A 25,346-nucleotide genomic window follows, 5' to 3' on the forward strand; every position below is an offset into this window, starting at 1 on the left:
CTTCCAGAGTGTGACGGGTACTAAACTTCAACCTCTGATAGCCAGGAAATGTAGAAGTAAAGTAGTACCTCCCAGGCACCCTCAACTCTGGTTCCTTTGAACAGCCTCAGGGACACTCTATGTAAGATAACGTGAGCAAACCCTCTCCAAGGATGTGGAGGTCAATGAAGATTATGCAGACAGGTATCCAGCAGAGGGGTAGCCAGTGTTCGTCTGTATCTGCAAAAACTACAAGAAGTCCTGTGGCACCATATAGACTAGCAGATTTTTTTGAGTATAAGCTTTCATGGGCAAAGACCCATATTGGTCTTTTTGCCCACAAAAGCTTATGCTCCAAAAAATCTGTTTAATGTATAAATTGCCAGAGGGCTTCTCCCTGTTTTGGGAATTACGGAGAGTAAGAATGTGTGTGGGGGGGGGCAGCAGGACTCTTTAGAGTGTGTAAATTTGTTAAAACATATTCATCTTTGCCTTAAAGAATATCTTAGGGCCATCCTCTTCAAGGTTACGCTCAGTAAATTTTGGGTTGAAGAGTGGTGTGTGCCAACATTTCTAGTATTCCTAGGAGCAGTGGTGGAGCACAGAAGATAGGAGGATACATGGCAGTATGTTAATGCCAGTGGAGAGAAGACATTCTTGTAGGTACAGAGGCTGTACAGGGATTATGAAAATAGTTTGTTCTATTATTATGTTGCTTGTTCTTTTTAACATCCTACTTGCAATGTGACCTGCAGAGGTCAGAGAATTTATGCTAATCACCTGCAAATACTCTGTGAATTGATACTGAGCCTAGTGAGAACCACGGGTGTGTGTCTGATCAAGAGTAGCAAAGTGAAGTTGTGGTGACCATAAACAGTTGTCTTTATTAAGTGTCCATTTTTGTCATCCTTGCAGGGGCAGACTTAAGGTAGTATGAAAATAGAGGCTTAAGTATAGTCACTCTGAGTCGTCAGCTAATTGAAGAGTACGTGGCAGGGCTAGGCAACCAAACTCTCAGCCAACAAAGGTTTTTGGTGGCCAATATCTTTTCTTTGGTTGATTGGTCTCAGGGATGGTGAGGTTAGAGAGGTGTGCTGGAGTTTTAAAGGGAGAGTGTGTGGTATCTGCCAGCAGTTTTGTACCTTCCAGCGGATCAGTTGGGAATTACAGTAGCCCAAAGAAGAACCTCTGACATTTCTGGGGGAAGTAGATTTGTGTCCCTTTTGCGTAGAAAGTAGGGAGGGTGATGAAGGGGACTACCATGAGTCTGTGAGGTGAAATGACTCTCTGTGTACTAAGAGAACAAAGCAGCAGAAATGTAGCACTTTGAAGACTAACAAAATGACTTATTCAGTGGCGAGCTTTCATGGGACGGACCTGAAGAAGTGGGTCTATCCCATGAAAGCTTGCCACTGAGTAAATCATTTTGTTAGTCTTTAAAATGCTACATTTCCGCTGTTTTATTGGAGTACAGAGTAACACGGCTAGCTCTCTATTACTATTCTCTGTGTACTAGGGCATATTGTACTTCACAGGTAGTCAGACACCCCCCCCCCCGCTATTTTTTTGGGAAGTGTTTGCATTATCATCGGAAGCCATTTCTGCCCCTCAGCTCAGCTATCTTCTTCCTTCGTTGAACCTTTCCCTTTGAGTTTGCCTAATGGGCTTAAGGAAAGCTTCCTCAGCTCTATCAAAACAAAAAGCAGTCCAGTAGCACTTTAAAGACTAGCAAAATAGTTTATTAGGTGAGCTTTTGTGGGACAGACCCACTTCTTCAGACCATAGCCAGACCAGAACAGACTCAATATTTAAGGCACAGGGAACCAAAAACAGTAAGCAAGGAGGACAAATCAGAAAAATATTGAGTCTGTTCTGGTCTGGCTATGGTCTGAAGAAGTGGGTCTGTCCCACGAACGCTCACCTAATAAACCATTTCGCTAGTCTTCAAAGTGCTACTGGACTGCTTTTTGTTTTGATAGCGTATAGACTAGCATGGCTTACTCTCTGTTACTATTCCTCAGCTCTTTGTGGTATACTACCTGTGTCCTTTTTATCTCCTCCTGTGGCCTCTGGTGTTGCAAGTGCCTCTACAAAATGCTTTTCAAAAAGGCAAGGCGGATGCTTAGCATTTGAGATCTTCAGCAAAATTATGTATATCTGACAATTTATACTGCCCAACTAAAATGTTTGTGTCCTGTTTTGATTACTAGAAATCTGAAATAAGAGGACAGCTTATCTGTGCCTTTTGTGTTGCTTTAAGTTTTCATTTTCTGACCTCTCCACTGATGGCTATAGAAGTGTTCATCGTGACAGAATGGCATTGTCTTGAGGTGAGGACTAACAAACTGGAACAAATGGATTCCTAAAGATCAAATAACTTGTTTTCATACGCGTCTCTGCTTTAAAAATTCTGAAAGAAAGAGAAACGCATGAGCAGATATAAACATTTTATAGAGCAATCCATTCATGGTGCAAAATAGTGCCTGCATCCTTTTGATAGCCTGGTTTAAGGCATTTTGTGGCAAATGAGTCTTGTATAAAAGTGGTAAGCAGAGGTTTAAAAAACAAAAAAACCCTCAATCACTAAATCTCTTTTTGTTTCAAAAGCAAAACGGTTAGACATTTTTCCACATGCTTAACTCAGATTAATTTGCGTTTGTTCGGATACCATAGGAAACTTGGTGTTGAGGTAGGGATGCTGTCTCTTGTTTTGTATTTTTTTTCTTTCTTTGTATTCATACAATATTATCCTCAACAAAAGGTCAGCTAACAGTCTTTAGTGGATTCTGAATGTCCTAAGATCCAAAGATTTATTAGATACCATCTTCAGTCTACTGTTACAATTTGCTCTACTAGCACCTCAGGTGTAAGGGACATGAATTGGTGGCAAACTTCGTTTAGAGCAAAACAAAGTAGTATTCCGACTATGTTAAAGTGATTCAAAATAATGTAAATGACTTGCATGCCTGATGTACTCCAAGGTTACAATTCTTGTGTTCCTACCGAAATTCCTTTTTAACTACACTGCTCCCTGATTATTTTAGCATTGTTTAGTTTGCAGCATCTTAATTCTGTCTGCGGTATAGTGGTCAGCCAGCAATTTTAACAGGGACAGATTGAGAGACACAGTCTCTCCAAATAAATCCTCTTCTGAGCAGCTCTCTAGCATTTTTCTTTTGCCTTTCTTCTTTCTTGGAGGGCTGGAGGGTAAAGAAGGGAGACATTTTCATATTTGTTTCAAATTCTTGGCTTTCTCTTTCCTTTTGCTGCATGATTTGACTTCATCATAGCCAGGGTTTGTCTTCTGTAGAATAATGTGGGTTTTAAAGCAATTTCCTGTTCTTCTGTTAAATTTGATTCCTAACAGTACCATGTGTGGCCCTTGAAGCTATATTTAATCTTAAAAGCACTGCTGTTTGTTAATTTTGTTGGAGTTTTGGCAGACTGGAATTTTTACATCTCTATTGTACCAAACAGCAAGCTGTTTTTCAGAAATAATGGACACAAGATATCTGAAAGTCAACACATTTTACAAAGATGAGCTGGCACAACTCTTTGCACTGATGACTAATTTTAAGTCAGCAGTGCAGAAATAGCTTTCTTTAAAAACCATATCTATATACATAGTGGGAAAGATTCTGACTATCTGGATTTTGTGATTAACTATTGGGTTGCATTTGAATTGCAGGACAAAGGGTGAATTTTCCTTCTGGTTTGTCATTTTTTGAGATGTATTAGCATAACTGTTCTTGCCTGGAGGAAGGCCAGGTGTATTATTTATATTTGTGTTTAGAAATGAATCAGATTACACCAATTAGAATGTTCTTCTAAGAAACCTTCCTTAGGGAGAAGAATCTCCGACCTCTGAAAGGATTTATTAGCTGCTCACATAACTCTCCAAAATACTCTGTGCTCCAGTCTGTGTAATTAGACTGACAGTCTTTGACCAGGTCTAAAATTGTTTTGAAAATTCTCTGCTGTGGTTGCTGTAGCATTTTCTATGAACAAATTAACAAAAGTGCTTTGATTAAACTTTTCTGAGCAGCTGCAATGCAAGGATAAAATTAAATGTTACATTTAACCTTCAGAAAAACCTCAGTATAATTCCAGCAGGCTAGAAAAATGTAGCAAGTACTCAAGTCAACTTTCTGCTGTAGTGTAGATATACCTAAGGTGTACGGGTACATTGACCCGAATCTGCCAGCAGCAGTATGTAAATAGGTCTCAAAAATGCAAATGGCTGCTCATTTGCATATTTGCTTGCTGACAGAGGCTGCTGCTGGCAGGAAAAAGCAGTGTAAACGTCATTCTGCTGGTGAAACCCCACCGCATAGGAGGCTGCCGACAAAGTGCGGTTTTTCTGGCAGAATGACATTTACACTGCTTTTTTCCTGCTTGGCAGCAGCCTCTGTCAGTGAGCAATCACTTGTGTTTTTGAGACTGCCTGTTTTGAACACTGCTGCTGGCAGTTCAAGTCAGTGTAACTGTAGCCAGAGGCTATGGCTATACTGGGAAGTTGTTGGGTTTTTTTTTTTTTTTTTCTGACAAAACCAGAGGCTTTTTTTTTTTTTTTTTTTTTTGGACACAACCCACTGCACGTCCACGCACAAAATACATTTTGTCAACAGTTCGACAAAATTCTGCACTTCTGCCAACAACCTTCTGCCTCTCCCAGATGAGGAAGAATGCCTCTGTGGACAGAAAAGCTGTGTGGGTGCTCTGGGGGGGCTCTCTGTTTACAGGCAGGGCTTCCAGGACACTGGGGAGCCTTGTCTGCTGTGCTTCCAGTTGGCTGTTTTGTTGAGAGAGGAGCCAGGCAGTCCAGCTGCTGTCTTTCGATCTGCTTCAGTGTATGGCCACACATTGTCAACAGATGTTTTGTTGTGAAAATCTCTTCCAACACAACCATCTGTCAACTTATGCTTCTGGTGTAGCCGTAGCCAAGGTGTATGCAACTCACAGCTGGAGTGGATGTACCCTAAGTCAAGTTACCACGGAGTCTATGCTGCGGGGTGAGGGTGAACAGAAGAAAGTGTGCAAGCTCTGCACCTTAAACCACGAAGAATAAGAAAAGTTCTACTAAGTTATGCTGGTGATATGATTGACAGCAGGAGCATGTTGTTTGTAGAACAAAGTTAATCCACAGTATTTTCATATAGGACAGGAGGGATGCAGAAGAGTTCTGGTCTCTACAGCATACTATGCACCATTCTGTATTTCCACAGTTCCTCTAATGGCTACTAAATCTTAATCAGGTTCATGTGCTTGATTTCTGCAGCCTGTACACACCCTATAAATCGTGAGTTTTGTAAATCAATATTTACTGCAGAAACTGGAGCCATGAGCCTTGTACAAATAAACAAATTAATTACAATGAAAAACTTCTTGTCAGTAGCTCAGTTAGTTATGCAGAAGGATCATTTACAGCTCCTATGTCAGTGGGGAAGATGAGATGGGTGATCCATTGCCCCTTCAGGGATTTGGGTAGATGAGGGATTCTGCTGGAGAGAACAGTGTGATCAGAAAGAAATACATGATATTTCTGATAGGGCAAAGCTTACAGGGGCTTTTAATTTTATATATTGCTTGTATTGCAGCTAAGATTTGCAATTTGTGCATGTGTGTGGGGTTTTTATAAAATTGCCTGTGAAAGTATGTTAAAAGAATGTAGGCCGGGGGGTCAGCAACCTTTCCAAGGTGGGGGTGCTGAGAGTGCTGGTGATACTTTTTAAAGTCGCTGATAGTCTTACAACACCTTCATTAATAAATTTAAGAAGTAGAGGTTTGGGGTTGGTAACATCAGCGTGTGTTCTGTTAATCTGCAAGCAGCATGGCTTTGAGCAAGCTCCTGGCTGCATGGGGGAGGAGGGGCGGGGCTGAGCTCCTGCCTGGCACGCTGATGAAAATTGGCTCTCATGCCACTCTTGGCATCCATACTGAAGGTTTCTGATGCTCGATGTAGGCTGTCTGGGCTGCAGAGTCGAGCCCTCAGAAGTGAGGAAGTGCCAAAGTTAAGGATTCCTGCACCATATTTAATTCAATAGCTCATGAATATGTATTCTGACAATGTTTAAATGACCTGATCACCATCTTTGCATAGGCCCCCTGTTTCAGAGGTTGTCTTCGCTGAAATGTTCAACTTAGCCATGTCATCACACCTGTTATCACACTATGGCCCCGCATAGCTTGGGTATGTGCAACCATGTTAAAAAGCACCGAGTTACTGTGTAGTCACTGGTGCTGCATTGTGTGTGTGTGTGGGCAGGATTTCGAAGGGTATAACCCATCATTCTTAGCACTGCAGTAAGCTCAGCCATTCTGATTCTTTCCCAGTGAGTTATGTGAGAGCTCGTCTGTCCTTCATAATCACGCCTGTGCAGGAATACCCAGGAGAGGCACTGGAGAGCTGTCGACGCTGACTGATTTAAGCTGTGTCCTCACTGAAAAGGAGGACCAGCCCAAGTGAAAGCAACCTGACCTCTAACCCAGCCAAGCCAACTAATATAGATTGGAAGCACCACCACTTAACACTTCTCTTGTCCTTCTTACCAAGTTATCTGCCCCTCGTGAGTGAGAGCCTGGGCTAGTTCTGCGTGTGTTTTTTTTCCCCACTTCGCTAACTCTCCAGTGTTAGCTCTGTCTCGCTGAAGTTGAGTGTCAGCCAGGTGCTTGGTATTGGTAGATAATACAAGTAGCTGTAGAGGGGAAGGAGCAGGGTGTCATTGGAGTGCTGCTGGCAGTTGAAAGTATTGGCTGTCAATTTTTACACCTATTTCTTCCACTTCCCGACAGTCTAATATAGATCGGGGTGCACAAAATAGGGATTAGGCCCCTTTGGGGCACAGGTGAAAATTCTAAGGTGGGCACAGCACAAGTGGCTGCTTGGTCTTGGGGTCATCCATCTCATTAAAAATGTTGAAATATGTTGCTATTTTTATGTATGTCTTTTCACATTTATATACCAATTAAAATGTTCACATTCTACATACTTATTTTCTTACACGTGCCAAAAGGGTTTTGTGTATTAACAACCAAAATTGCTGTTGGTTTGGCTCACGTTAGACAGATTTGGGGGACCCTGCTAGATGCAGGGATGAAAAGTGGGCCCTGATTTTAAAAGTTTGCTCCCTCTGATAAGGGTGCTAAAAAAGAGTGAGTGAGATAATTGACATTTGTAGGACTTCACGGGTGAGCTCACTTGGCATCCTGAAAGCAAAGTGAGATCTCAGGGGGCTCAAATCCTATCAGCTCAAGGCACATCTTTTTGAGAAATGGCAGTGCATGGTATCGGATGCAAAATGCTGGTGCGTGAGGGCAAGTACAAGATGTTTTCTCCAATTTTTTTTTTTTTTTTTTGATGGGAGGCAAGTAACGGATGGCCTGAATGCTAACTGGGAGGGCTCCAGCACACTGAAGATCTGTGGGTGGAGGTGGTTCTTTCCTACCTTCTCAATTGTCTTGTGCAAAAATAAGTTTGATATCCCAAGGCAGTATGCAGGGTCAACTGTTCTCAGGAATGATTCCTTTGGAATGTTCCAAACTATAGCATGTTTTAGGCTGGACAGTCTCTTCTTCCTTCTTCAAGAGGTGATGCCAGCCTCTAGCGGTGAATTGTACTCCTCAGCAAGGGTCTGAAGTGCAGTTGGAGACTAGAATTCTTCTGGCAATTCAGGCGTGCAGTGACTAGGCCAGATTTTGGTGGCAGGTCTGTGTTCCATAAGAGTACACGGATGCTTCCCAACAGAAGAGATGAGCTTCTGTGAGAAGTAAGTTTAACAGTACCTCATGTTGCACAGAGCCAGCTTCTGGCTTGGCATGGGAGGCATCCAGGGTTGACAGCAATGTTCCCTCTCTCCCCCCCCCACCCAACCCATGTACCGAATAAATTTATGTGCACCAAGGCATGTGTGGATGTACACTACTGCTAACAACATGTGCTGCTGGCTGTGGGCACTCTGCTAAGCTGGGCAGCATTTGAACCTCTCTTAGGTGGCCACCCGAGCTTACACCTTACAGGGAATGCTGGTTGGCATCAGTTTACTGTCTGGAAATAGTCTCCAGACCAGGTTTTAGGTGCTTTGATGGCTGGTGGAGGAGAGAGGAGGGAAAAAAAAAAAGCATATTTTTGTTTCTATTATGATCCTGGCATACCAGCCTGTCTACCTCTAATCATGTTTCCCACCAGTGACACCCGTTTCCTTGTTCCTCATGGCACTTGATCTGTGGAAACAAATGAGGAAGTGAGAATGTGTGCTAGCATGTTATGGTGACACGCTGGCTACCACCGTCAACATCTCATCAGGTCTTACGCTCCTTAAAACTGCCATTTCTTATTCTAATTACAGGAAATAACCGTGGTAAGTGTTGGCTCTTCAGGTGATGGAGGTTCTTATTTTTAAACTCTTGTTGTTCCGATTCGAGAGTGGTTTGTTTTTTTAATAATTCAGGGTTCTCTTCCTTGGCAAAGAAAACCATGCAACCCCGAAACAGTTAACAGTTAAGTTGAGATGGCATGAAGTGTCCCACTTTTGGGATTGACTGATACGTTTCTGCAGACAGCAAGCATGATGCCCTGAAGTATCCTGAGAGCCCATTTGAAGGTCAGCTGGGTGAAATTCTTAATAGGTGTATGGGGAGGGCTGTAGTTTTGTGAATGGCCACTGATCTTGTGTGCTCTCCCTCTGTAAGGTGCTGAATAATCACTTTGTCACCAAGGCTGCATCAACACTATGCTCCCCTTTTGGAGGAGGAATGCAAATGAAGCACTGATTTAACAATCTCATGCTTCATTTGCATAATCTCACGATTGTGTTCTCAGAAGAGACTTTTCTGAAAGCAAAAACAGCCATGTAAGATGGTGTTTCTTCAGGGGAAAAAACACCCGTTTTCGAAAGAACCCTTCTTCCTGTCAAATACTGGTCAAATTAGACATGCTATCTTGAAGACATTGCTGTGTGGTCCTAAACTCTGTTGTTCTGAACCATTTTAGGGTGAATATAATCTGTCTAAAATGGTTCAACCAGTCCCCTCTGCGATTGTTTCGCAGTTGGGTGAAGTCCTTTCAGGATTGCCTGAGCCAACTACTCCTGGGAACTGTGGAATAGGTATTCACAGGGGATTGCCCCTGAAGACGTTTAGAACAAATCTTAGCATAAAAGCAGGGATGAAGCAGTAATAGTTCTTGTCACAGATCCAGATTGCTAGCGTGGCTGTTTTAAACTAGTTCTGGTTGTCTAGAGTTACATATGTCTGTACATTTGTCCCTCCTAGGTCAGTGTTGAAGTATATGAAGGGGTTACCACCACTGTTTGTACCTGTTCATTAGACCACTAAAAGGCTTACCTTTAGGCACTGAATTTCTCTGGCGGGGGGGGAAGTGAATACTTTAGATTTTCTGTGGAGGTGAGCTGGCCTAATCTATGATGTGCCTCATCAATAGGGCAAGTTAATGTGAAGCAAGCAAGAGTGTGACTCCAGTGTGCAGCAGCTCGCTTCATACTAACTTACCATTTGGACACTTCTACCATCCACTGAAAGTCTGAGTGGCTTAGGTTTAGCAGAGGTATGCTGTGCCAAGCTGTACTTTGGACTCCAAGGGTACGTCGATACTAGGAAGTAACTTCGAAGTTACGCACTACATCGAAGTAGCCAGCAGAGAGGTTTACACACATTTTCCCGTACTTCGAAGAAGGGAGCCCAACTTCGAAGTCCTTACTTCATTCCTGGGAATGGGGTGGTGCCCTACTTTGAAGTAGGCATGTGTAGATGGTCAGCTTCGAAGTTATTTTTGTAGTGTAGAGACAGCCCAAGTGAGTTATTAGTGTCCATGGAGAATGTAGCTGTGCTGCTAACTAGTATTAAGTAGCATAGATTCATATTCTGGCTTGCCACACAGTAACTTACTCTGTAGACAAGTATTTTGAAAATTATCAGCTAACTGCTCTCTGTTGTGCAGGCAGCCTGACCAGTAAGTCTTTTATGATGGAGGTCTTGTGAATACAAAAATGGCAAATAACGCTAAGGCACCTGGATTAGAGGGTGATGATAGATTTTTTTTTTTTCAAAGCAGTTTACTAGCAGCTACTCATGAAATCGAGTTGCTTCTGAGTAGACTGTTGCTCTGACTTGGTTTCCTGGGCTAAACCCTGATAATGGTTGCAGTGGCAAAAATGAATTGAAGTGGCTCAGTTCAGTTCCAGCTCTGTTTGATGGAGAATAAAATACAGTTTAAGAATTGTTTTATGAGTACTGTTCATATTACTTAATCAAAGGAACCTGGAAATACAGGGACCCAGAAATGTTTATTTTCTAAAGTTGTGAGGGGTGTGTGTGTGTTTATTGTAATGTGCCAAATAAAATCTGTTCTGCCATTCTATGCACTGATTCCTGATTGAAACAAGGAGCCTGTAAATTCGTGGTTTCTTTGTTTGTTATAGTTTAAATTGGACTTTGACAAAGTAATTTCATCTTGAAATTCACTTCTGGAAGCTAAAACCTTAAGTGGCTTTAAAAAAAAATCAAAGTTCCTCAAAGACAGATGATTGACTTCAGCTATATTATTAATTCTTCTTCAGTGCCTTTGCTCGGCTTTTAGGGTCTAATTGAGGTTAAGAGGTTGGAATCTGTGGTAAACAAGGAATGGCATATGGACAGACTGAAATTCTGTGTATTTAAGCAAGAGCATTCCTTTTTGTCATTTATTTTCATTGACGAGCTGTTCCAGGTTCACAGCATAAACGTGTGAACTTGCTACCCGGGCAGGTTAATAATTCCTTTGGGCTTTTATCAGATTCTGATAAAACTCTTGAGCATAAAAGCGTCACTCAGGCATGTGTTGCCCTTTGCACCTGAAGGGAGAGGTGTAGATTTTTTTAACATCTTCACTGCTCCTGTAATGTGTGTGTTCTTTTTAAAATACCACCACCAAAAAAATCTTCCTAACCATTCTCTTAAAATTCGGGTGGATCGGGGTTTCTCAGACTTAATTGCATTGGCCTTGCGTGCACATTTCCTTCTCTCCCCCCTCCCCCCACCTCCTTTTGGACAAAAGGGGGACTGAAGCCTAAGCCCCTGTTATAAGTGGGGGGGGGAGGGGAGGAGGCAAAACCAAAGCCTGACTGCTCCATTGCCTAGGCTAGGGGACAGCCAGTGCTTAAGGGCTTGGATTCGGGGGGGGGGGGGGGGGGGGCCTGTAACTTGAGCCCCGTCACGCAGGGCTGAAGGGTGGTTGGTCTTGTTCTTTGGCCTCTTGTCGTTCCCCCCTCTTCCTCCATCCAAGTGTAACACCAGGTGGTGACTCCATGAAAATGGGGTCATGACCCACCGTTTGAGAGCTGCTGAAGTAGATAACACAAACTGGGGCATCTTATTCCTAATTTGTCTGAGTAATATTTTGCAGAAATTAGAGGATTAAAGCAACAAGGTGAGTAAGGTGAGACCTCTTGTTGGACCAGCTTCCCTAGGTGAGAGAGAGAGAGACAGTTTACACTGAAGTTTCTCTTATTTGTGAAGCTACAGACTAACCTGACTATTTACTATCACAAGTTAGTCCAAAAGACAATACCCACCTTTCTCTGCCTGTTGGTAGGTTAGTGTAATGTGAATTTTCACAGGTATATTTACAGTCCTCTCTTGCTCCCCCTGGTGGAGCCGTCTTTAACTGTGTGAATCTATTCATTAGATAGAGCAGAGTACAAGGCTAAGATTAGATTCAGAAGGTATACAATACAATGCAATGAACTTTCTGCTTCAAAGCCTGACTGTACTCTTGTGCCGGAGTTTACCCACGTGCTGTTCTTCCTGGAGCGTATGATGTCAGCAGCTGGTGACACATGTAACCTATAGGTCTTGGAGTTGCTCTGCAGACATCTGTTATCTCACTTGCAGTGGAAGATAATTTATTGCTTGAGCAGAGAGAACTAATTTTTTTCCCATTTTTCTCTGCTTTTGTCTTATGAATATACACATAAATGAGGAATCGCTTGCAAGAAAATCTGTTCTAGGTGACTTGTGACCTTTTTACAGAATCAAATCTATTGTATGTTGTACTCTACATCAGGGGCTCACCCCCTGGGTGGGTGCAAAATTTCAGCAGAGGGGGAGAAGCACAGTTGACTCTCCTCTCCCCCTATGGGAGCTCTCCACTGCTGTCCAGCAACCTCTGTCAACTGAGCGGCGCTACCCTGTGCAGCCCTGCCCGCCTCCCTGCCTCTGTTGGTAGAGGGCCAGCTTCATTTCCAGCCCCCTCCTGCCCCCAGCAGGAACTTCTCTAGCTTTTCTGGGCGAGGCTGACCTGTGCTGCCCAATGTCCTGCCCCCCAGGGGTCCACCATCCCCTGGGAGGGCTGGAATCATTTCTGGTCTCCCAGCCTGAGTAAGCCGGTAGGCACATGTGGCAGGGGCACCTAAGTGGGGGTGAGCTTTTACCGGGATAGTCCCTTTGCTCAGCTTCCAGAGAGAGTACAGGGCTTTTTTTTTTTTTTGGTGCAATTATGTTGATCTTTTGTTTAAATTTGCCCGCTAGGGCTAGAAAAGGGGTGAGGGTGGGGAGTGGGCTCTTTAAACAGCAGGGAGCTGTTTGGTTTTGTTTTGTTTTTTCCCCCATGCTGGAGAGTGGGTGGGATGGGCTCTTGAAACAGCAAGATAAGAGTTTTTATGTATATAAAGCATATTCCATCTAATTCAAATTTTTGAAGTATGTTACTGTTTTTATATATGCATACTGACTAATAGTTTTACATTATTTTCTTATACATGCTGAAAGTTACTCTTTTTCTTCCCATATGAACATAACTGAAATTTCCATTAGTTTGGATTTTATTAGACGGGTGGAGGGGGGCACAGCTAACTGCAGAGACCGAAAGGGGGCCTGAAGTAAAAAGTTTGCACACCCCTGCTCTAGATGGCGTCTGTTTACATAGCCTAAAAGTTTTCTGCAGCTGAAGTTTTGATCTTAAATTGCCCCTTCTACGTGATCAACCTAAACACATTTATTTTTCATTCTGAGAAGTTTACGTTAAGTGTGGGGGGAGGAGGGAGTGTATTGTTTAAAAGGGGTGACAATAATGAATTTTCCAGATGCAATTAATAAATACTATTTGTGCAACCTGCATATAGAAAATGGAATTGAAAATTCTTGCACCTGAATGTAGCATTAAAGGGTGGTGGAACAGAGGGAAGAAACTAGTTTTGAATTCAAATAAACCCCCAAAGAAAAAATGGCCTCTTCCAGTTGTGAAGTTAAAAATATCAATTTAGAGATCGGCAGTTGTCTTTTAACTGTTGTATTGTAGAAATCCTAGCACCTTCTGTGAAAGATGTTAGTTTCTTTCTTCCTTTCTTTACCCCCAAGATCAAGGTGGGTTGCCTTAAAATACCAACACAAACTCATGTTGTTCCTTGACTACTTTTAAATTATGAATTACATCTTTTAATTATAATTTCAAAATCCGTAGTTGTAATGTTCAAATCTTTATTTATTTTTACAGGCTGGGTTTATTTAAATTGATTTAAATCAAGTCGTTCCAAAAGCTAACACTGACTGGCTATAGTCATACTACAGCGATCTGTCTACAGAAGTTATTGTCAGAAGAGATGTTCTGACAAAATTTCTGTTGACAGATCACATCTACACATAAAAGAGGATCAATCTTTTGATCTGCTCTGTTGACAAAAGGGCCCTCCCGGAGTGTCTACACAGCTTTTTTTTGTTGACAGTTTGTTGACAAAACACATTTTGTGTGTATGTGCTCCAAGTTTTGTCTATAAATTTGCAAGTGTAACTGTAGCCATTATGTTTAGAGTGCACTTAATTATGGAGTAAGCCCCATTAAACTCACTGTCATTTGATTTGTGTTTTTTTTGTCTGAGAAAACAAATAGAGAATGGGATTCCCTTGGAAAAACTGAGTTGTGTTGAAATATTTTTTTTCTTGCAACATCTAACACAACAAACAGCTTGGGAATTTACTTGTCAAATCACACTTACCCTAAAAGGCGTAGGGAGAGTATTGAAGACTGATGCATTGCAAAGTGATTTTTTTTTTTTTTTTTTTTTTTTTTTCCCTCCTCCAAGGTACTAACCAGTTGGTCCACTCAGCCATATCAACATCATTTTCTCACAATAAGCAATTTCCTTATGTTTCATTCCTGCAACCATACCCTGCAACTCCTCTTGCACTTGCTTATGCTTGACACGTTTTCCTTTTTTTAACTTGGGGAATGAATTCCTTCAAAATATTCCCAGATAGGGTCTCTCTTATGCCCAGAAGCCATGACAGCTTTTCTGTGGCAAAAGTGTAGGGGGGCCGAATGCCTTCCCTTTTTCTTTCCAGCACACTCCACTGTTCCTTTCTAGGATGCTTCAGTAGACCCTTGATTTAATTGACTAACGTGGGGAAGGGGTGCCTGTTAATGCCGGAAGTCTGTAATGTCTGAATAGTTAGGCTGCATGATGACGCACTGACCTTCCCAGCCCATCCCTCGCTCCTGCTACATTCTTCCCCTCACACCTTCATCTCCCTTTCCCAATTACTGGGAGAGGAGCTGCACACTGGCCTGGCTCCTTCCACCTCCCGCGGCTCTTGGTGCGCTCAGTGTTGTGGCTCCTCTGACCCTGGGGGCCATAGCAGCTCCTCCAGCCCCAGTAGTGGCAGCAGCTCTGGTGAGTCACTGGCATTTATTTGGGTGAGGGCTCGCAGACAGTGTCAGTTATTTCCAAAGTCTAAATTGTCATCCATTACATCAAGGGTTTACCGTATATTTGTGGTTTTTTTGTCTTTTAGGACCATGTTTTAACTAACTCCTCCACCGTGCTTGGCCAAGGTCATCATCGCCATCCTCAACAGCCAGGGGCTCAGCGCCCGATGGTGTCTGATGCCTCTCTCCCTATTTCCTTCCTTCCCTGTCCAGCGTGGAGTGGTGTAACTTCTGTAGATGAGCTCTGCACGAGTCTCTTGTATCATCTACCCATTCTCTGTGGGGTCTGCCTCTCCTTTTCAAACTGTCCATTATGCTGAATGCCAGGGTCTTGATTTTTTTCATTCTGCAAATATGACCGAATAGCTGTAACTTCCGTTGTATAACCTTCTGCAGTAGGTTCTCTTTTGGCTGTATCTTCCTATACAGTTCCTTGTTGGTAACCTTTTGCATCCACCCTATTTTCAGGATCTTTCTGTAACAACTCCTCTTGAACACCCATATCCTTCTCTTTGAATCTTTCATTATCACCTATGTCTCACATCAGCACAACATGCTGCTGAATACGCATATTTTCAAGAAGCTCAGCTTCATTCCTAAGCTAATAGCTTTGCTTTTCCAGATCTTATCCATCGCCTTCAAACTCACTCTGGCGTTTGCTATTCTAGTTGCTATTTCCTTCATACAAGCTAGATCATGTTATGTTGCTTCCTAGATATCTGAACTTCTACGTTCTCTAGTTCAATCCCATCAACACTGGTCTTCCGTCCTATTTCCTTATTTCCAAATGCCATTGTTTTTGTTTTATGGATGTTTATAATCGGTCCTTACTGCTTCCTTTCCTTGTTTAGCACATGAACCGTTTTCACCAGCTTCTCCTCTTTCTCAATAACTATATCATCCATGAACCTCAAGTTGTAAATTCTTATCCTGTGCACAGATATTCCTTCTACCTCTTCCTTGATCTTGTCAATTGCTCTCTCTAGGTGTGTGGTGAAGATGCTCTGTGATATCAGATTTCCCTGTCTTGTACTTCTACTCATTCTAAAACAACTTCCAAACTTTCTGCACGTTCTCACTGCTGCCTCCGCATTGTTATTGATATCCTTCAACAACCGTATCAGTCTGCTATCCACTCCATACAACTCCATCTCTGGCCAAGTCACTTTCTGATCTATACAGTCAAATTGCTTCTGAAAATGGATGAAGCAAGGGTAGATGTTCTTGTTCTTTTTTCAAGCTTTCTCCGCTATCAATCTTAGTGCCAATATCTGCCGTAAGGTACTTCTATCTTTCCTGAACCCTGCTTGCTCATCCGCTAGATGTTCTTCTGTCTGTGATCTTTGTTTCTCTGTCAGTATCATCATCAGCACCTTGCCTAGATGACTCAGGGCAATCATTCTGTTGTTCTTGCATTCCAATGCACTTGCTTGGCCAAGGTCCATCATCACATAAGCACAGAACAAAAACAATCCTAACCAGCCTGTGTCTTTCTTTGCACGTTGCTTTTTAGTCAGCTGAGAAACAAATTGAAAGCCCAGAACTTTCAAGAAGCAAGAGCTAGCAGCTGGGCTGGGCAGACTAGAACCATTAGTTCATTGTGTGTGTGTGTGTGTGTGTGTGTGTGTGAGAGAGAGAGAGAGGTTTTGTGATGAGATTTAATTGTAACTTTTTAAATGAGACATTTTATTTTGGTTTTTGTTTGGTTTTTTTAATCAAAACCATCTGATTTTCTTTTTTAAACATCCATTTTTATCCACTCTGTTTAAGATTATTCTTCCTGGTAGTAAACAATTTCTTTTAATTTGAAGGAAAAGGAATTAAACACCCCCCCCCCCAAAATAGGGTGATAAGTATCTTAAATTTCACTTAAATTCTGACGCCTAACTTCTACGTTTCAGGGAACAGTTATTTGCATTTGATTCACAACACGCAATTTTAATAAAAAACATGGGTTAGTGGTATTTGGTTGAAACATGCTAGAACAGTTTTAAAGTCTAATATAAATTTACAGTGGATTAAATTACTTACCATACTTAATTTTTGAGCTTATCTTGCCAGGGTCTTGACCTCAAGAGATAAGTTTGGCAGGATTCCCATTCTTATCTTGAAAGAATATACAATGTGCTCTTGCCTTGGTGTGCATCTGTATTATCTTAAGTGTCCTGGGTTTTCTCTTTTTGGGATACCAGGAATTGCTGATCTGAGACTCATCATACTTGGCATCTTCTAAATAAGCTCATGAATGCACTGATAAGACCGTTGAGAGTGAAGTCCCTGTGTTTCTTGGTAATGCTTCTTTTTTTTCAGATGCTTCACTCGAAATCCCTGTTCCCAGGGCCTGAGACTCTGAGAGAGGGCATGTGGCCCACTGTAGGTTTGGGCCATGATGAGTTAGAGGCTCTCTTCACCGCTTTTTCTGACCTTGAAAAGGAGCCATGGCTCAATGTCTTCAGCCAAAGACTGGTTAATAGGAGGTCTGTTACTACCCCACTCCCATATGTTTCTCTCCTGTTTTTGCCCTTTCTTAGGCTTTGTCTACACTGCTAGTTGAACAATAGAAGATTCATAGGATCTTAGCCCTCCCTGCCCCTGCACTTTGCCCACCCCCAAAGACACAAGTTGTGTTAGTAGGAGCACTCTGACAACACATACCCAGTTTGTAGGGAGTGGAAGTATTTTGTCAGCAAAATACCAACAAACAACACTTACTGCCTGACTTCTTGTGATGTATCATGGGCAAAGCCTTAGTTTCATTTTTCATTCTCTGGTTGATGTTACCTAGAAGTTACTGTAGTCACACTGTTTAAGGTACTCTTGAATTCTGAAGGAAGGAGTCCATGGGAACCGAGCAGAGGTTTTCTGTACTACTGACTGCTTTAATATCCAAGTACTTCCAAGGTAAATTAAAGTCCTTGCTGGCCTTTTTTTTTTTTTTTTTTTTTTTTTTAATTCTTCCCCATGCTCTGGTAAAAGTAGCTCTGGTTTTGGATAACTTTTTTTTTTCTTCTTCTTTTCTGTCCCTCCATCATTGTTCCATTGATGATAGGGAAGCTTTTTCCACTTGTTGGCCCTTATTGTGTTCTGGAGCAGTCTGACCTCCTCTGGAAGCTTATTCACTAACAACATCCCCCTCCTCAATGGGAAGCATTTGTCTCTGGCACTTACGTATGACGTGGATTGACTTAGGCTCTTTGAACTTCACTCTCATTGAAGAGCATAATTGTTTTGTTGGGTCACCAATGAAGTCATGAGCACTGCATCCTGACCTATTGATAGCTCCCAGTCTAATGGGCCAGCTGTGGGGGGATCAGAGCCCAGGGGTGATTGTGTGCCATTGTTGGCCTGTTCTACTGAAGGCCACGGGTACTCATCACCTGCAACCCTGGACCTTGCTTCCACTTGCAACCAACATACAGTAAATTGCCATAATCCAGTTTGGTGGTTGTATTGTTGATTTGACTGACCAGATGTCAAGTCATGTCAGACTGTATTCAGACCAATTCATTTCTGTGTTACTACTGTATAGATCAAAGCAGTTCTTAATACAAGTGTATTTGGTGTTTTAAAAAGTGTGAAAATGGATCTTTCTTGCCTTGTTTTTACTTGTATTGTATTGTAATGCAATAGCAAAAGTTTGTTGTAAATATCCCAGGATTAAATAACCATTACAGAAACCTGGTGGAATGCTAATGAATGACTTTAACAGTGCTAATTTCAAAGCAAGTGGCCATTGTTTATGATAACTGGCGGTGGATGGCTCAAAGTGCATTCCTCAGAAGGGGACATCAAAGGAAAAGTCTGTATGGATGGAGATGGTGTCTGCTTTCTGCCAGGAGAATCTATGCAATATAGATTATAGGAAAGAGCCCTCATCTCTGAACCATTCGGACTCTTCCAGGGAAGTGTGCCAGGTATATAGAGATTCCCCCCTGCCCCCCCCCCCCCAAGAGAATCTGCATACTCTGAAAGACTATCGGGAAAATGGCAGTTTATTACAAAACTGCCGCTGTTTGGAATTATAAACTTAGTCACCTGGTTAAAGTATTTTACTAGCTTTAACCGCTAAATAACTTTCATTTCTTTTTCTTTTGTTAATAAATCTCTTGTTAGTTTGCTGTATAGTTGGCTGCCTGCATTGTCTTTAATTGGTATTTCAGATCTTACCCCACTCTGGGGGTAAGTGACCAGTCTCCTTTTGGGCCTGGGTCAACCTGGTGCATGTGGTGTCTTTTTTTTTTTTCTGTTTCCTCGAAGGAGGGGTTCATAAGTGACCATTGTCACTCAGTGCAGTTTGTCTGTCAGTATAAGCCTTGTGACTCCATGACAGGACTGGTATTGTGATTAAGGAGTTCACTTTTGTTCCTGTCTTGGTGAAATGTAATTTTGCAACACATCAGGGCTTGGGGTGTCTTGTCATGTTTTATGACCATCCGCTGTGACATAAGCACTCACAGTTGTGAGCCACTTAAGACGGTGTGACAGAGGGAGAATGCCCTGGATCGTTCTGGCCAGGTCCTCTTCCTTCTGGTGGAAAAGGGACAATGTTCTTTTGAAGAGTGGCCACAAGGGAAATAAGCAGCCAACCAGTTTTTTATTTTTGTCACTAACTGTAGGCCTTCTAGGCTTATTAAATGACACAGGACTGTGAGGCTTCCCTTCCTCTATTCTCAGGTTGCAAAGGGAACAGTCGCTTTTGATTGAAAGCTGAGGCTAGTGATCAAATTATTTTCTTATGACCAGCAACACTTCAGTATTGCCTGGGTTAAGTATCTTCCTGGGGAAGACTACTGTATCTATAGCAAAAGAGACAAAGCTGGGTGTCATCTGCATATTGTCAGTGTGTACCAGGCAACAGTCCTGGTTCTCCATTGTAGGTGGTGCTGTAAGAGATTTACCTAGTGCTGTGCAAAGTGGTTGGGTCTTTGCCTTCCAGCAGCAGCTGCCAGCTCTTCTGTGAGCTGCTTCCTTGCACTGAAGACAAATCCAGCCAGGAGCCTAAGCAAACATTGCTAGCTGTTGGAGAAAGTCTTTAATCTAAACAAAATCAAGTTGCAAGGAAGTGAAATAGAGAGTTTACGGGCTCTGTTTGTGTGTGTGTGTGTGTGTGTGTGTGTGCGCGTGCACGCACGCACGCATGCGCGCACCTCTGGACTGTTGCAGTTTTTTAGTCTCCATTATTGTTTTTTAAATATAGACGAGAAACTGGAGAATGTGTTTAACTGGGCCACACATGCTCAGCCATTAAACAGAGAATGGGCAGTAGTTGTCTCAATAGGACTGACACTAGTTGCCCCCCCCACCCCCACCCATCCTCTTTCCTAGGGAGGGAGGGGGAAGGTGGCTGAGTAGGTATAGGGACAAGTTCCTGTTTGTTTGCAGTACCCCCCCTGCAAGGGGCACAGCCGAGCCGAGATCCCCCTCTAGGGAGCATCTACTCTGTGGTCCTGTCAGCCCTCCAACTCCCTGCTTAGGGGCTGATGGGTCCAGCAGCTGAACTTGTCTCGCCTCCTTACTTAATCCCCAAAGGAGAGAGGCATCTAGAGCGGTGGTGACCAATAGGAACTGAAAGATCCCCACACTTGTGGTTGTTTGTCCTTCTATATTCACCACAGCCCCCACAACGCGCGCTAAATAAATGTCCTCCCCTGTTCTAAATTAATGCTGGCAACTGGCCAGAGCTACCACTGCTGCTGGAGGTGCCACGGCTGGGGCTCCTGGGGGAGCTGGAACTGGGGCTGGAACCGCTGGGGCTGCCAGAATGTCCAGGGCCGCCACGTGCTTTTCCCACCGGGGGAGCGGTCTGTGCACGAGTGGGTGGGCAGCACTCGTGTGCAGCTTTGGAAGGAGCCACATTTAAAGGCTCCAAGAGCCATATGCAGCTCCAGAGCTGGAATCGCCACACGGCAGTGTTCTGTTTGCCGCATGTGGCAAACCTATTGGGCATCGTGGATCTAGAGGCCAGTAAGGGATTGCAACCACTTTCCAAGAAAAAATTGGCAATACAGACTAACTCCAGGCTCTCCTACATTGACAGGCTCACGCTCACAATTGGGTTAAATCTTTACTTGCACTGACACTCATAAACTAATTAGGTAAAGGGCAAGTTTGTCAGCGTCCTGATGTTTCCTCTGTCAGAGTTGCGTAGTGTGGTTTGCTTATTGCTAACTATCGCTTCATAATCTCATTCCTTGGCATTTTGGTATTCCGAGTATGCTAATTGTTTTGTGGTTCTGTATAAATCTCTGGTGACTCAAGTGAAATTTGACCGTTGCATGCTATGCAGGTGCTAGGTTTGTGGTCTGATTCTTAGCGGGCAGTGTTAGAGTGAGTCAGGAAAAAAGAACATGTGCCACCTGCCAGTCCCACAAGTTTTCTGAGGTTTGTATTCCCACCTCTTAAGTTATGTGACCGCACTGCTAACCAGTCAGAGGGCTGACTAATGTTAGAACAATGTGTGACGATCACTCTGTGAGTGCTGCCCTCTGAGATATTTCTGTTTACCTAGTTTTTTTTTTTAGCATGCAGCAGAAAGCTTCCTGTTCAAATGCAGGCAGCCTCTTGGCAGGGAGCACCAAGCTTGCTTCTGGGAGCGTAACACTAAAGCCTTATGTTCTTGGCAGGTGTGAGGGATGAAGGGAGCTTGGTTTCAATCCTGAGAAGAGCGTCTGTGTAGCCAGCTGGAGTACGCCCGAGAAGCTGGCAATGAGCAGAGCGCTGTTGCAAAGCAGGATGCAGCAGGAGCATCGGAATGTTTGCGTCCTTCTGCCCAACAGAGAGCAACTCAGCGTCACTGTCGGGGTAAGTTGTTTAAAGTTTAATTCTGAGCTCTTGCAGCGTGTTCAGAGATGCTTGTGTTGCGCTGGCCAGAGCAGATAGACCTGAGCCTAAGTTTGATTGCATTAATGAGAGAGTACCTTATTAGTCTACTGACCAAAAAGCTATTAGCTGATTTTAAAACAATGGTGTTTGTCGTCCTAATTAGGTAGCCTAGCAGAAATTTACAGGATGATCAGATTAGTCTCCTCTGGTGCATTCACTGAGGACCTAATCTTTAATTCCCTTTCACTGTCAGTTGATTTGTAACAAACTGAAATGAAAATCCAGATTCTCAGAAAACTTAAATATCTTAACCTTTGGACTCTAGCTCAGTGGTAATTGACATAATTTCACCATGCGGTTTAGCTCTGCTCTTTCTTGTGGAAGCTGTTCTGTACATGGGACTTTTTTTTTTTTTTTTTAAAAGCTCTTGGTTTTTGTGTTTTGCTTTTTTTGGTCCTGTTCTTTCTTTACTCCATCAAATAAGAGAGAGCATTGCCCCTGTAGGTTTCAAACTACTCTGCAAAGTGTTTTGTGTTTTCACCCATTTGGATTTATAGAGAAATCAGGAGCACAAAGATAAGTAAAGTGACATTTATGCAGTCTCTTTGCTTGCTTACAGAGCCAGCGTCTGTTCACTTCCAACGTGAAATGCTATCCATAGTTAAGTCATGTTTACTGCCTTTGTAGCATAGTTGATTAGGCATTTGTGAGAAGCTGAATCAAAGCCTGAAGCTTCTTGGTCCTTATGCTAGCTTGCCATCTAAACTGTGAACTACCCCTTTTAGGGATTGGGGTGTCGGGGGTGGGGTCAGGTCTGTGTACAGTATTTCTAGACTTTCTTTGGGCAGGTGGGGTAGGAAATAGAGACAGTCTTGGTTTTATGTCAAAATGTGGCTTTTAGAAAACATGCATATCAACAGAAAAATAAGCACAAATCTGTAATGCCCATGCAGGAATTTGCCATGCTTAAAATCTGGTATTTCTTAACAGAACAGCCCTGGGGCCAGAGGTAGATCAGGGAATTGATAATAGACTCTGGAGCTTGTCACTTTCATAAGTTCAAACCCAGGTCAGGTAAAATGTTTTTTGTTTTTTTTTTTTTAAAAGCGCTTAGGGAGTAGATGGTCACAGCTGAAACTAAATGTCCCACATGTTGGTAGCTTTTAGCAGGGTGAGTGGAGATCCAACAGGTACAGAGACTGACCTATCTCCCATGTTCAGGCTTTGACTATACTAGAGGTGCTTTTCAAAAATGTCCTATTGTCACCTCTCCAGAATTATAAATGCTGGGAGTATTCGTATTTATATATATGATCTGCTGGCGTTTTGAGCATCTTATTTTATAACCCTGCCTAGAGTAGGATTAATTGACAGTGGAAATCAATGCACTGTAATTATGGAGTGTGATTGCATCTTGTGTAGCTCTGCCTGAGCTTGCTTTAATCTAGCTAGCTTGGGTACCAGACCAGTGAAGCTAGGGTAGCAGGGACTTTGGCATGGGCTGTACGAGTCCACCTGGAAAACTGTATAATATCTCAGCTGGGCAGCCTGCAGGTGCTAAGCCCCTGCTAGATCTGTTAAACTGGATTGGGTGTGTATACATGAGTAGCAGTCGCACCTTGGTGATTGCAGGTCATACTTAAATTGATTGTGCTGTCTGGCTCACCATGTTTTAAAATGTAGTTTGAAGTGCTTCAGGCTAATTCAGTTTTGATAAGTGTAGATGGGGCTTTTTAGAGTTTGGCGTTATAGGGTAGGCAAGAATGGAAAGAATGCCAGGGGAATCCTTCTGGCTATTTGTCTCGTTTCCCAAAACCCCTTTGAAGGTCCATGTTTGTTGGAAAAACTGAGAGGTCTGACTGAGTGCATCCTCTTTGATACTTTATCTTCAAAGTGTGGCACTCTGCATACTTGCCTTTAGCTACGTGTGTGGATTCTTCTGTCTGTCAATAGCCTTTTAATAAGTTGGTGTCGTTAATACACTTGGATGTGTCTGGTGTGAAAGAGAGAATATTTGGGGTGGAAAAACCACAAACTTTGAAAATACACTTAGATGCAAATTGCATAAAGAAAGGAACATGACCTCTTAGCTAAATCAGGGTCAGTAACAAAATCCACCTCCTTTTTGTTCTTTAAATGTGATTTAAGAAGGTCTTTCCTCCTTGTAAAATCTTAAAGGAAAGTAAGAACATTTTTCTTGCGACATCACTAAAACCCTGAGATTTCACTAGCACTGCAACAGACATCATCCACCTTAATTACAAAAATAAGGCAACTGCTCAGGACTTCATATTTTTGATATGCTGTGTAAACACTAAGTAATCTTCACAAAAGTCCGGTGAGGTAGGTGAGTGTCACTAGCTTTTCAGCAGACTGAAGTGCAGGCTCTCCACTTGGTAAGCCAGGGATTTCCATCTATAATTCCCATTATATACAGCATCCACTCTTAAGAGATGTCCCATAGATCCTGTCATTGAGATGAGAATGTAACTGTATAATTTGTGATCAAATTTAGATTCCTAGGGTAGGGTTTGTGCTTTGACAAATTTGTGCAATTTTTTTTAAAATCATCACAGTGCTAAGGGAAAAAAGAAGATGGCTTTCAAAAAGAAAGTCTTCCTTCTCTCAGTATCAGATGTCTCCAAGTTCAATGTTGTCGGCACCTTGCTCTTCCTTCGTCACATAAAGGTAGACATTTGAGTGGCTAGGTTGCAGAGACACAGTATTTCCAAAATGCTAATTCCTGAAAGGCTGCCAAGAAATCTTTAGGGAACAAAGATGAAGGGGAGGGGGTTGGGGTGCTTGCTAAGCACTCTTAATAAATTTGAAGGAGAGTGGGAGTAAACCTTCCTGCAGAGGAGGAATGTTGTTTGGGCATAGAGGCAGAGAATGAACCCAGCTGCCTACAGACTAGTTGGGAAGATGTAGTCTATGCCCTGAATAGCTTACTCGGACAGTAGGCAGAATGTCTCGGGGGGCGTGGGGTGGGGGGGGTAGCCGTGTTTTTGTTTGTAGCCTCACAAACAACAAGCAGTCCTGGGGCAACTTGGAGACTAGATCATGAGCTTTAGTGGGTAAAACATGGTTCAGACAAAAACCTGCTTTTTCAGGCAGCACCTGCTCATCCTGACGAGGGAGCATAACTCTACACTTACAGCTCTGGCTGTGCTGCACGTTTATCCATAGGGGGATCCATTCACAAAATTCTGGGGGTCTGGATTTGGCCTCCCGTCCGCCTGTTGACTACCTGACTTCCTAGAGGGATGTGATTTGGTCTCTGGGAACAGTGATAGACGCATTTGCAATAAAAGACTTTGACTTAAACCCTTGTACTCCAGGTGGAGCGCAGGTCAGCTACAAGTCTCCTCCGCTTCACTCTGTCTTGGGACAAAACTTCTAACTAAAAACCCAAAGTTACAGAAACATCTACAAAGAAACTTGCAATGAAAGGGTTTTGGGGAAAAAAATCTTCTTGCAGTGATAATTAGGTGGTTGGCTGTAGCAACTTCTGTCCGATTACTAAGTTTCATGCCTTAATGTTTATGAAGATCATAGGACACTGTCTTTGTCTTCTTGCAGGGGGGTGCTTGATCCCCTCTCTCAGGGCTAGGCTACAGCCCCGCTCCGCCCCTGCCCCACCTCTTCTGTGTTTCTTCTCCTGAGCATGCCCTGTATCCACGCCTCCCCTTCTCTCTCGGAGCGTGAATCAGGTGTTTATGGCGCTCTGGAAGGGAGTGGGAGGAGTTGTTCAGCAGGGCCACCTGCCCATGACAAGCCCAGGGTGAGAATGTGGCAGAGCTCCCGCCGCTGCCAAAAGCTTTTCCATGTGGGTGCTCTAGCCCCAGAGCGC

At 43.0% G+C, this 25,346-nt stretch overlaps 1 protein-coding gene across 3 annotated transcripts in view; it reads left to right on the top strand.

The window, feature by feature from the left end:
• Positions 1-25,346, top strand: part of FRMD1 (FERM domain containing 1) — a 65,916-nt gene that overhangs the window by 2,397 nt on the left and 38,173 nt on the right. For all 3 annotated transcript variants that reach the window (XM_074988673.1, XM_074988671.1, XM_074988672.1), the window contains exon 2: positions 21,298-21,475. In XM_074988673.1, coding sequence (XP_074844774.1) covers positions 21,380-21,475 — 96 coding nt within the window. In that variant the 5' untranslated portion in view covers positions 21,298-21,379. The remainder of the gene's footprint in view (positions 1-21,297; positions 21,476-25,346) is intronic.

This window comes from Carettochelys insculpta, chromosome 3, assembly GCF_033958435.1.
Source record: "Carettochelys insculpta isolate YL-2023 chromosome 3, ASM3395843v1, whole genome shotgun sequence".
NCBI lineage: Eukaryota > Metazoa > Chordata > Testudines > Carettochelyidae > Carettochelys > Carettochelys insculpta.